Source organism: Lepisma saccharinum, chromosome 5 (assembly GCF_977018435.1).
Source record: "Lepisma saccharinum chromosome 5, izLepSacc3.1, whole genome shotgun sequence".
Classification (NCBI taxonomy): Eukaryota; Metazoa; Arthropoda; class Insecta; order Zygentoma; family Lepismatidae; genus Lepisma; species Lepisma saccharinum.
The window spans coordinates 62,449,001-62,463,022 of record NC_139233.1 but is presented as its reverse complement, the minus strand read 5'-3'; the positions used below and the strand labels follow the sequence as shown (position 1 = coordinate 62,463,022).

Sequence of the window (14,022 nt, the reverse complement as noted above, 5' to 3'; positions counted from 1 at the left end):
CAGTACCAAATGCGTTAAGTGATGGACTCTGATATCGCCATCGAAGTTCCCGGCTTCGAATCTCGTTCTGAGAAGGACTGTTTTTGTCAGTGCCCCATCATTGATTTTACCTCATCATTGCTCATCATCATGGTTGCGATTAGCCAAAAGTGGAAGAAATGCGACGTTAAATAACAAAAATACCAATACGAGACTTGAGAGAAGACCGAGACAAGATGTTTATCAATCGAGATGAGGCAGGCGCTTAACATCCAGACTTGAGCGAGGACGAGACAGACGTTTACAACTGGAAACGAGATCGAAACAGCTAATTACAACTCGAGACGAGCCTGAGCACTTGCCAAGTCTCGTTTCATCTCGTCTCAATACCATCATACTGACACTCTCAACATTGAGAGAAAATCACAGGTTGAAAAATGTCTTACCTAAAAATGTAAGGTTATCTCCCATGCTGAGAACGCAGTAACTCAAACCAGTCCTCAACGTCCGGACATTAGCTTCTACGCACTTTTATTCTCTTGGAAACGAGTTCTCTGGTCGTTCTGGCGTGGAACCAAAGGAAATAACCCAACCTCTTGGTTGCAGGAAGAGCCTAAGTGAATTTCAATTTACGACTTCCTAAGAATACACCTGCTACACTTTGATGGCAGATGCAACCGAGTTCTTCTATATACAGGGTCAAACCAAACTTAACTGAAGTACTGAGGCCAGAGTAAATAAAGTAAGTCACGTGACGCATGCACCTTTGGGTGGCACGAATAAAATTTAGAATTTGCTCTTTCATAAAGTTTCTGAGACTTGTACTCTATTCGACATGAATAAAACTGAGTATTTGTTCCTTCATAAAGTTTCTAAAGCATGACCTCTACTGAGTATGAATGAAAGTGAGAATTTGCTCTATCATAAAGTTTATGGGGCTTGTACTTTGTTCAGAATGAATAAAACTGAGTATTTGTTCCTTCATAAAGTTTCTAAAGCGTGACCTCTAATGAGTATGAATGAAAGTGAGAAATTGTTCTATCATACAGGTTCAGTGGCTTTTATTCCATTCGGTATGAATAAAACTGAGTATCTGATCCTTCGTAAAGTTTCTGGAGCTCCAGCTCCACTGAGTATGAAGAAACATAGAATTTTCTTTTTCATGAATTTTCTGCGACTTCATTTCACACGAATAAAACAAAACTGACATTGAAGTAGCCTAATTTACCTCCACGAGGACATCATCTAGTCATAAAAACATGCATGCCATTTGAATAACAGAAATTTGTTTTTCTCAGTAAATTGTCAATACTTTACTAGTTTTAAACTGGTGGACACTTCACTGATTCTAATCTGATGGTTGAATTTTATGAATCATGAGGCATTCTTATATGAATTGATTGTAGTGTTTTAAATTTTGCTTGAATGTATGCGTATGTAGCCCTATTACTGGAAATATACAGGTGTTTTTGTAAATGGAAGATTAGAAAATATACAAATGTTAGTACAGCTGCGAAAAATAAAATTCTGAAAATATAGTTCCATAATTTGTTCTTTGTTCGAGATACTTTGTAATCAAAATATTTACGAGAACCGTGTCATTGTTAGGTCTCGAAAGATGTCGAAGTGCCATTTTTTTTTACGGGACCTAAACTAATAATGGTCAGTTTCTCCTCAGTTAGGGCTAGAAAACAATAGCTTTGTTCTGCCTTTTTTCTGTTCATTAGCTTTCTAAAGCTCTTTTTTCAGTTCTTTAGTGCATTTTAGCGTGCCACAAAATTCGGGATGGGTTTTGACAGGGTCATAATTACCATATAATGTAGGAGACAGTAAACATTATGTGTTACAATATTTCTTTGTCTATAATTATTTAAGTGAAGACAATTCCTAAAATTTTCGTATGTGGATATCAAAATCTTGAACTCAACGCACTACTTCTACGTGAAATGAATGTTTTCGCATTTGTGAAATTCAATATGGCATATTCAATTAGTTTCAACATATTCAATATCAACAGTCAGTTCGGTAGACGAGCACGTTAGGTTGGCTTTCGATCTCGCCACCTAAGGTCCCGGGTTTGAATCCTTACTGGGCTTGGGTTCTTTGTGAGTGCCCTTATCTCCTGGCGCTTAACTGCGAGGAATAAATTGGATGGCTCTTCCCTTCTCTTTTTCTTCGACATCTGGAGTGCAGGTATACTAAGATACATGTCAAAGTATAAATGGTGTAAGTGTGCTGACGAATATTGTTAATAAATGAATGCCAGAGTCGACTGCCGGTCTCACTCCCACTTACCGAGGTGGAAGATCACCCGACCAGATACGGGGTGACGTGTAACCTCTTCCTATCTCCGCAAGCCCTGATATATTTACAGCCCGTGTTTCTATGTCTGATATACAGCACATCCACGCACCTAACTGACGTTTTTGTAGCTCTGCAGATGTGTATGGCTCTGTGTAGCCTGTGACATGGTAAGGTGGTGAAGTGTTGCGAAATGAATATTGAAAAAGGTGAACAACTTGAGTTCATGAGATTTTTCATTTTTTTTTTCATTAGCACGCATTTTGAAAAACGAAAAATTGAAAATTAGTTTGTGTTTACTAGCTCCCAATTGGGATAATTCTTGATTGATATGTCTAATGGTTTACAACGCATGAAGTCAGATATACCCTTCTGGCGCATTTTGTACCAAAAAAAAGGTCCATTCGGTAGTCGGTGGGATGCGACCTTGCACGCCTGAATAGCTCGGCGCCAGTGTGACTGCCCATACTTTTTACATGACCTTTGTTTCGCTGTTTTTCCGCTATGCATGCTAGTGTAAACGTTCAGCCGAGATCGGGACCAATGTGATTATACCCTTAGAGCTATGTTGGGAAAGTAGAGAGAGGAAGCAATAACCTCCCAACCCAGCTCATTGACTTCCTATTGGTTTTGCAATTTTACGTGGTGTCTCACATTGTCCTGATTGCAGAATCACACCTCGCTGGTTCACTAATGCTGCGTCTTTTCCCTGTAAAGCTGCGTGTAGCCAACACACATTCTAAACTATATGGTTGAAGCAATCGTTTGATTGCGTGGTAACCGCTGATAATGATACCTCTTCGACCATCACCGATACTGCAAGACATTGTTCGGGTGGAACGTTTCCTTTGCTACACCTCGCTTAAACCTTGATCTTTCATAGCAAAAAATTTCATATGTGAACTGCTCCTCATCATCCGTTACCGCACGGTCCAGGAACCTGTCGTGTTTGGTTTCGCCAACGGTGAAATTGATGTTGTGTAGTGTACTAGCTTTTTCTAATCTGTGATTGATATTGTACACATTGGTGCCGTTTACATGTGCCATCTGTAGCATCTGCAGCATTTCAGAGGAGCTGCAAGATCAGCTTTAAGTGCAATTCATCCTGTTCTGCAAAATCTCCATTCCGTGACTTATTTTCCAGGTCATGATCAACTATTTCGAAACTTGCCAAAATTTCCATGTGCCTTTTGAGAAAATCAAGAGGCAAGAAATAGCTGCTTTGGGAAAAAAATATGAAAAATCTTTAAAAAAATGAAACGTGCAGTGGCGTCGATATATATACGCTGTGGAAAGCACTCGATTTTATTTTCCCAATTGTCTGAAAAATAAACACCCAAAGTGCGTAGACGTCGCATCAGAAATATAATAACGTCAAACACAATTTGTTGTGTTAAAGCGAGGTAATTAAGAAGCTGTGCATTCAAACATTTTCATCTCCTCATGTAACAGTGATATTTATGTAAATTTTATTCTAACGTAAATGTTAAAGGCGATAGCAGCGAGGGGTTTTTCAAAACTTGATCTTTACGTGTAAAAATCTTCATACAATCAATGGTCGTGGCTACACCTTTGTCTCCCTGACCCTTTGTCAACTAGAGACGGTGGAGAAATTTGAGATGGGATCGAAACGACCTTTTAAATTTTGAGACGAGAATGGGACCAGACCCTTCGAGCCTTGTCGAAATCAGCCCGGAATTTACTCCAATTTCGTATGTTATTTGAAAAATTCACCTAAATCAAAATTCCTTTAATACGCGAGCGGTTGTTCTACCTGATTAGTTATGTAGTATTTACATATATATTTTGTTTGCAGTAATTTCGAAATTATTTTTTATTTTTGTTATTTTCAGTCCACTTTTGTCTATTCGCGACGATGAGGATGAGTAATGATTAAATTAAATTTGATGAAGAGACAATCACAAAGAAGACCCATGCCCAGGCCGGGAATCGAACCCAGTAACTTTGGCAGGGAGATCGAAAGCCGATCACTTAACAACACACTGGTTCTACGAGGTAGAAATTTCAAAGACAATCCATTATAATCTGTCTCGGGTATCTGTGGAGAAAGCGAACGAAAATAAGTCTATGCGCAAGTAGTGACGCAAGACTTCTCTACCAATGAATACGTGGAAGGACGAAATGTTACTGCAGTTACTATCCTTCGCAGCACTGTGGCCTTCTGCCCACTCGATCAGCCATGCTCCTCAAATTCCGGGGATAGGATACAGTGGCAATGTGACCCTTTGCTACAAGGTTGCATATATTCAGGATAAAACTAATTATTTGCGAGGTAGATAGCATCGAATAGAAGCATCAAACATACAACCTCTGACAATAAAGTTCGGTGAATGATCCTGAATATCGAAAGTAGACGAATTCTTAAACCTACCTTACTGTTCTTCGAAGTAGTAAAAATCACCCATCAAGACGATGCTTATCACTTTCTTTGACAGTGATGGCATGATCCACAAGGAATTCCTGCCGGAGGGAACAATTTTACTGCCTTGGCCTTCTTCCGACGGGGTGATGCAGGAGAACGCCATTCCATGCTTTGGCGTTTCGTTTCAGGGTCGTAGGTCACACACCAGCTCTCATCCTCTGTAGCAATGCATTGCAAGAAATTTGGATCTGAATCCTCCAGATTTCTTTCTCTTCCCACGCCTCAAAATCGCTTTGAAAGGTCAGAGATTTGAGGATATTCCGGAGATCCAACGGAACGTGACGAGGGTCTTGAACATCATTCCGAAAGAATATTTTTCTAAAAGTTTCCAGGACATGTACAGCCGTTCTCAAGGGTGCATAGCCATGGGAGGGGACTACTTCGAAGGACAGTAAGGTAGGTTTCATTAAGAATTCGTCTACTTTCGATATTCAGGATCATTCACCGAACTTTATTGTCAGAGGTTGTAAAACTTTATTCCCTTCATGGCCTCTACAAACTGTGGCATATGATGTTTGTTTCGAGAGTCGATGAGAATGAGAGTTGCTCTTCGAGAGTTGAGAACGAGTTTCAACGAGGTTTTGTCCTTTCTTCTCGAAACTATGTCCAGTGTCAACTATAGCAGGAACTAAAGAAACTTTAGTAGATTAATAGATCTAGGAGATATGAACTTAGCAGAAGAAACTGGATCGGCCGCGATTTAGGCTGGCCATGACAAGAAACAATAAATCCTAAGAGTAAAAATATAATGTATGTGTAAAGCATTTGTTTTTGCCTTAGCTTATGTTACTTCTTTGCTACATTTGTGTAGTTGTGATGACGATGATCAAAGATGACTAAACGCAAGGCCATGAAATTAGGCGGGTGACAGACATTCGCGCTGTTGCCTCGTCGGAGCATAACCTCGTGTGTTCGCAGGTTTAAGAGAATTAAAAATCTTGTTGTATAGTTGGTCTTTATAATCCATGCGATACAAACTGACAGTATTTGCTCGAAAGGTCGGGGATGACAACTGCATGATCCGGAGAGAAACGTCTGTCTGACGCTCGAACTAGTCAACGCAGCCCGGTTGACGTTGACACACAGTGCGCGGGAACCAGCGACTCTTGTCCCGTTCTCGCTTTGCTTTTCCCATATGTGGCGCAAGGGCAATTCTTCCCAGCCGCCTGTTTTCATGGACGTGCGTTTAGATAAAATTACTCAACATACCTGCCACTACGGCGGCCTAAGCATGTGTGCGTCTCTTCTCACCAATGTCATCTAATAAGCATTCCTCCAAATCTTCGTGATTAGCTTAAAGATGCAGAAAAATGTTGGAAAGAAAATGAAAAGATGACGCAGGTAACAAATAAATGACCAATCCAACCATTTTCTATGATACCGCATTTGCTAAAAATCAAGCTCCGTAGCAGTAATACGAACTTTTTTTTCTGAAACGAATCATTTGCGTCACAGTGGGAGCAGAGTATTTTCACAGAATGCATTAGAAAAACCGTTTCGTCATCATTCATCACATCTGCCACTACCTCATCGACGCTTTCATATTTGTTTGCAGGGTGCGCGACTCGATATCTCCACACTTCCTGGAGACCTCGGAGTGGCTCCATTTTCTGTCTTTTCGCCGTAAAATTTTATTTCGCCCACTTTGCACGTCCTGATGGGGCTCGGATCGATACCAGAAAATGCTTTTCCATGAAACATTTTTCAGCTCCCTTTCGCCGAAATTCTTCGTGATGGAGTTTTCGCCTGCAGAGAAGAGAATTAACGTCCCGAAGTCCCAGAGAAGGGAAAGGGGAAAGGGGCGGTTGTCGAACCCAACGTTAGAAGTCTAGTCTTTTTTGTCTTAGGAAATTACTTCTTAAAAACTAACTGATCTAAACGTTACTACAATAGCTTACCGTTACCTAAGCAACAAGTAATTGAGTTGCAGGTGCTTAGTGGAAAAAAAAGTTACTTGCTGTTACTTTATTATTATTATTATTATTATTATTATTATTATTATTATTATTATTATTATTATTATTATGCAAGTTGTAAAGACAAGATATTTGACAACACATACAGTACAGTAACTAACTGTCAAGCATTCTTAAATCCGAAGATTTATGGCTGCAGCAACACAAGTCTTCCATCTGTCCTGGGCAAGATCAACCCAATCTTTTCCATCTTCGTCTTGATTTTCCTACAAGTCTCTTACCACCAGGTTTCCCAACAAGAATCCTGTAATTTCTTCTTTCCTCTCCTATTCGTGCCATACGGCCTAACCATATAAGTGTTCTTGATGTAATTAATCTAATAAAACCTGGACATGAATACATATTATGCAGTTCTAAATTATGTAACCTTATTCATTCACCCACCCCCTCATCCCTTTTAGATCCAAATATTTTCCTAAAGACTTTATTTTCAAATACTCTTAAGTTATGTTCCTCTTATAACGCAATTGACAAAGTTTCACATCCATATAATATAGTATTCAGTTACAGATGAGTAAAATAGTTTACAACTCAACCTAGACCAGCATAAATGTAATGCAATACAATTTAAATATAAACATTCACCCTTTTCAAAGGAATACAGAAACAGCATACATATTTACATACGTATTTACATAGTAACATTTCTGGTTGATCTTATTTATGTGTGATATTAAAATGACAACATGACAATTATTGAATATTTATCCTTGCTATATGTGAATTGTAAGCATTAATAAGAAAAATAGAAACACGTTGTTTTTTGCTTCAGGTCCGAAAACGATAGTGAACCATTCTTCCTAAGATTTTGATGATTCACCATAAAACATAATAATTGAAGTAGGTTAGGTGCATCAAGTGTTCCTTCTAAAATACTCTCCAATGAGTGTGTTCCACTTCTAACTTCAAGACTGTAATAATAGTGACTCCTTTACCTTAAGTACCTTATTTTATAAATTCATTATATTGCAGTTACGCTATTATAAAGACAGAAAATAACTTATTTCATATTATTTTGAAAATAACTGCAACTGACACAGTATGTTTCATGGCAGACAAACACATTTTTAAAATTAACTGCTTAGCTATAATTATGTTTTAGATAGTTGCACCTCAACTACTATTAAACAGATCTTTTTCAAATATTTATTTAATTTTATTTCTTTATTGTTCTGAATGTTGAAGTTAAGGAACAAGCCTTTTCTTCTCCTTGTAAATATAAAGTAAAATTATAAGTTGATGATTATACCTAATGCTCTAATACAGATAAATAATAACACCTTTCACTATAAATTATAAAATAATATCACATGAAATCTTATGTGAAATATCATGTTAATACATTTAATGTAAGAAATTTTTAAGATAAAATATCTGCAACGTTGCAAAATTTTTATTTTGTTATTATCACAAATTGACCCAGTTGATGAAATATTCTCTGTAATTAATTTATAAAGTTCCAATAAATGTTAAGTTAATGATCATACAAAAATAGTTAGATTTATTGCAGAACAACAAATTAACTAATGGATGTACTCCAAATTTGTGTAAAAAAAATGTTGTCACAATAGAGTAAAAGTTTACGCTCGTGAAAGATGCTTTTGACCAGGGAATGGCGGATTCATTTTATAGTATTTAATATTTGTATGGCCTTCCTATAGGTCTCTTATCATTAGGTTTCCAAACAAAGATTTGTAAATACTTCTTTTCTCTCCCATATGTGCTGCGTGGCATCTCCTAATAATATCGGGGGATGAAGGTAGATTAAACAGTCAGTGTTACGTAACCTTGTCCACACCCCTCCGTTGTTTCATTTATTTTGATCCAAAAATATTTCTAAAAATTTCAATAGAAGCATTGTTCAATATAGTTTGGTGGCCAAGAGGGAGGAGCCTACAATTTTGAGGGTTCTATGCTCCTGAAATAGGAGCTGCGGTGTTCTAGTTGGTAGGGTGTTTGACTGCCTCGCGGGAAACCCGTGTTCGATTCCCGGCGTTGGTAATCTTAGGTCCGAATTTTTCCGATCTTGTTCCTGCCAAAAAACGACTCTGGGGTTCACCCAGCCTAAAAATATGGGTACCTGTGGCAATCTTGGGGGGTAAAAGGGCCGGAGCGTGGTGCTGATCACATAACTTAAAGATATGGCAGATGAATGCATGGGGCCCTAACCCGACATCCCTCCTAAATGTGTTTTCATGGAACGGTGCAATGTGCACGAGCATCTTTACCTTTATTTTAGACTCGTGCAATAACTTGCAATTTACGTATTCTCCGATATGTGCGATGTTTTCCTTATAGCTAATGATTTTGTTTCTGAATTTGTGCATAATTACAGTGCTGTGGAACAAAATATGGAGTAAAAGTAAAAAAAATATAAATTTTGGAAGTTATCATTTCTGCTTCTTTATTACAAGTCTTGAAGAAGAAAAAAACAAATAAATATTTTGTTTTCTTTGTAATCCACGACATTGCACTGTTAATTCCAACTTTCTAGGTTCAACAGTAATGATTTGATTACAATATCTAACACGGCAAGTGTAATTCGCTGTCCACCATATGTAAATCCATATTGAGTTATTTGTCCATGAATTCCTGGCCGTTACAACAACAAAGTAGTGTTCATGACTGTGCAAGAATCTGCAAGAAAAAGTTGATTAACCAAAACATTTAGATTCAACATTAGAGGTATAGGCATGTTTGCGAGACTAACACCAAACTTAATGTGAAATTTACCAACTGAAGATCCTTCGAAAGTAAACATCAATTTCACAACCTGCGATTTCACTCTCCCTTTCGATACATATCGAATGGAAAGTGACTCGCTGAAATGCTGTTTAATTACTCATTACGCGATCATCGTTAATTACAGAAGGCGGTAACGTGACCACGGTGCAGAAGCGAGGTTTCCAACCGTGGCAGTAAGCGGATATCAAAGCCACATAGACGGCGTCGAAGATTACAAGTGCTCAGTTATGCGGATAGATCGACGCGGTCACGTTTCGACAGATGCATACAGCGATTTAGGTATGGAACACGTTTCGAAAAATCATTGCGTTTGGTGAGCATGACAACTCGGTGGATATGAACGTACGACTGTCTGATATATTAATGTCGTGCATGTTTAGTTTCAATGAAATATCGTGCGCAAATAAATTAATTGTTTAACCCTCAATTAATTGATTGAAAGCTTTTCACATGATAATGAACTTTGATGTAAATTCCTCGCATAATGCCATTGGTAAATCAGTAGTACAAGTTTGATTTTCATCTGAATACAATCTCATAACTATTACCACACACACACACACACATACATGGGTCATTACACGCCATTTCGACCAATTTTGAATTAATTTGTCGCCTCAAATTTTAAAAAAATATATATTAATAATTGTAACATTTATTTCTATGTCCACCAAGTGTTCAAACCCGACAATGTTATTATTAAACCCTTGCGTTTGGGTCTGGCTGCCATATGTTAAGTATGAATGTATTATATGTAGACATAGGGTGAGTCAAAATTCGTGAACCCGCCAGAATATTTTCAAAACGTTTAGAGTAAAAATGTTCAAAGTGTTTTTGTGGGGAAGTGTGCTGCCAGCGAATGCCCACGTGGATGTCCTTTTGGGAATTGGTAACTTATGGAACATATGGTGGTTACACACCTCTTCACGCCTGGTCAATATTGTGTTGAACCGGGACTACGGGGGGGGGGGGGTACACACTGCTGGCTTCAGATTCAATTTCACAAGAAGCACGTTGAAAGAGAAGAACTATTCAAATATTATTTTCTAGTATTATCTTTGCCATAGGCAGTAAGCTACATTTTAAGCAGAAAAGGAAAGTGACGATTCTATACTGATAGCGTTTAATAACTCGTATATTTCGTGGCCGTAGACAGGAATAACATCTCATGGAGTTTCACTAATAACACCTTAACAGTATTTCAGTATTTAATATAGTTACCATGCACAATACAAACATGTGTTTTATGAGACTTAATACAGGTTAAATCTACATACTAGGAACTCTATAGGGGACAGAGAAACCAGGTTGGAACTCTTGTCAAGAGGGATTAAAAGACCTTTTAAATGTTACACGTCGTTTCAAAGCCAGAAGTTTTTGCCATGCTGTAATTTTCTGCAACGCAATTGTACCTTTGGTCCATTAAATTTATTGAGCTTGTTCTCCACCTCACGAACTTCTTTAATTACTTCTGACAAAGGAATGTCCGCTGCTTCTAGTTTCTTGATCGTATTACATAGGAAACTGAAATTAGCAGAAATATAAGCCAGGTTATTTTTTAGTGCAGAGTCACTCAACATACCTTGCAGAATTTGAATTGAAGAAGCATCATCTTTATTCAGTCCATTAACAACAGATGAAAAGGCTTCGAAAATTTCTGCATAGTATGCAACAGCATTAAGCCGTGTTCCCCACCGCGTAACTACAGGTCTGGGTGGCAACTGTGTTCGGGGATTTCCCTTTTTGAAGATTTTAATTCCTGTTGGCGATTTGACAAACACTTGTTTCCATTCGAAACCAATTTATCTACATTAGGATATGCATTTCTGTTTTCTTCATATACCCTATGCAATCCATGAACAATGCACGTAACATGAGTCATTTTAGGATAACTGATTGCACTTGAGATTGTTTCATTGTTTTTCAATACCCCAAAAACCACGTTTCCCATTTTCCAACCACTTGAGTCCGTAGTTTCATCTATGCTGACCCAGATTTTTTTCAGTCTCACAAATAGCACGTATTTTCTGCAACGTGTCTTCGTAACACTTTGGGAGGTAACATGTCCTTAAAATAGACTCATCTGGGGTGTCAATGTTTGTGTATTTGCCTAAAAAACTTCACAGGTAAGGATGGTTCACTTTATAAAGAGGTATGTCAGCTGAAACAAAAGCCATACACAAATCTGCACAATAACCAGATAACTTGGATGGTCATTGGGACAAACTTGGAATGGGGTCACCAATAAGAGATTTTTTGCATTTCACACGCACAGCTGCAGCAATATGTTTATTGCCATTCACATGTTGGGTTACCTGAGATTGCTGTTCAGCTGTTATGGCTCTTCCACAGGGCTGACAAAAAAGTAGCTTTCCTTCATTGGTAAATGTGTTCTTGAATTCTGCAACATATTGCTGCAAACGATGCTTGGTGCAGATTTCACTTTCGGCATTTTCAAAAACGTACAAACTTCGAGAAAACTCGCAACTTTCTGACGAAAGACACTAGTGCTACACCCATGCTACACCACCGCCAAGCAAATACTGTGAAACGGTCTGTCCATTACCGAACGTTGAGCTTACGTTTTACCTGTCAGTTTGGACAATTCATTACATCCAGACTGGATACTGTTGTCAGGTCTTACAGAATTTTTTTCCTCTGTAAGATGCGAAAATAAGTACAGCGACTATAAAAAAAATGACTTTTGATTTCTTTCTGGGAAATCTTAAAAAAAATAAGAAATTTTAAGTAGATATGAAATTTTGTGTGGAATTTCTGTGACAAAACATGCATTTTATGCATTTATGAGCGAATATTAAGAAATATGTATTTACATAAATATAATTAGAAATGTGTGTTTTTATGTGAAATAAAATTTGGTATATAGGCTCCAGTTATCATGATTGGAATTTGTAACTCACTTACAATGCCATATCTACTCGAGGAAAAATATTTATATACCTAAAAATCCGAGCCCTAGACATCACTGTGCAGTAAAAATAATTTCAATGGTTAGATGCATCAATAGTTACACCGTTAGGATGAAAAAGTTGCCTGGCCATCTGATTTTCTAATTATTAATTAAGTGATATGTCTATTACCAAGTAAGGAAAATTATGGTGTAGATCTAGTCTAATATAAAAATGTAATAAATCGTTAACAGTATAATAATACAATAAATTGTGAAATTCAATATTTTTTATGTATCATCATACGAGTCACAATTTTGACGGATATAGACAGGTTTTCCCTCAGTACAAGCATCACGCACCTACTGTTTACACTCAAGGCACCGGACTCACTTGTCTCGAGACTTATAATTGGAAAATGGCTCCGTACACACCAGTCAAAAGCAATCATCATCATTATCTGAACATTGTTCAGTTTCAGTACTTTTCCCCTTTTCACATAAATATCTGTAATTTTTGTCACAACAAGCCCCATATGTACTTTTTCACTTCTAACCCTTCAATCTCAACTTCAAGTTTAAATTTCTTTGAATCAAAACCTCTCGCATACTGACAATAAATAATATAATTCTAAGGATGTATTACTGCTGTTTGAGGCTATATTGAAAACGTTAGAGAAGAAATATATTAACCAGAAAAATTAGATAACCCCACAAAAACAAAACAGCCACATAACTCTTCTCTCGGGAGAAGCACACAACTGGCAAGAAATGGATAAGAAATGCGTGTGCTAATGAAACACCACCGTCAACAACAAACGAATATCACTAATAGTTTCCACGGAACAGTTCTTGTCACAACCAGACCCCGTCACAACCAACCCCGGTTTCCTCTAATCATAAGGGAATTTCCAGCCTGATTGAGGAACAGAAACTGGAAAGAGAGATTGAGAGAAATTGCAGTTGGGCTGTAAATCCAATAAAAAAATAATAATAAGGAAAAACAGTTTCGCTCAAGTTTCAGAAATTTCAAGTGGGAAATTCTAGTTCGGCCGTTCCACGAAATACTCTCTCAGAAATTCGGTATTGTCTCCATGTTTGGAGAAGTATTTGAAAATGAGTTGCAGATTTAGTTTTCTAAACTTGCATTTATCCAACATTCCAGAAATTTTGTTTGTTTGGGGTGAAGGGGGAGTGAACCTTAAAGAAATACATACATCTATGTTATCTTTGTAACAAATTGTTGTAATTTAACGTCTTGTGTATTGAACATTTCTTTTCACTCTCTTCGCCAGGTGTCGTGGATTCGAAAGCAGGACCTCCACATCTTGACCCACGGCCTGCACAGGTACACATCAGACCCGCGGTTTGAGGTGCTGCACCAACTCAAGTCCGACGACTGGACGCTGAGGATAATGTCCGTCAGGAAGCAGGACGAGGGACTCTACGAGTGCCAGATCAACACAGACCCCAAGATGAACCGCGCCGTTTCGCTCACCATCAGTGGTAAGTGAAGCAGTGATAACTTTGTGTAATTCGGCATTCAGATAGTTTGACAAATTGCCGGCTCTGTGACCGAACACGATACGGGTTCGAATCTCGGTCCAGCCATAGGCTTTCCTCTTTGACTGTCTTTTCATCAGTTTTAACAAATCATTGTTCATCCTCGC

The 14,022-nt window shown here is 37.9% G+C and overlaps 1 protein-coding gene across 1 annotated transcript in view; it reads left to right on the top strand.

Moving 5' to 3' along the window:
* The window catches only part of LOC145987842 (zwei Ig domain protein zig-8-like), a 366,613-nt gene that overhangs the window by 320,685 nt on the left and 31,906 nt on the right, over nucleotides 1-14,022 (top strand). Inside the window, exon 3 of the mRNA XM_083122585.1 lies at nucleotides 13,648-13,858. Coding sequence (XP_082978711.1) covers nucleotides 13,648-13,858 — 211 coding nt within the window. The remainder of the gene's footprint in view (nucleotides 1-13,647; nucleotides 13,859-14,022) is intronic.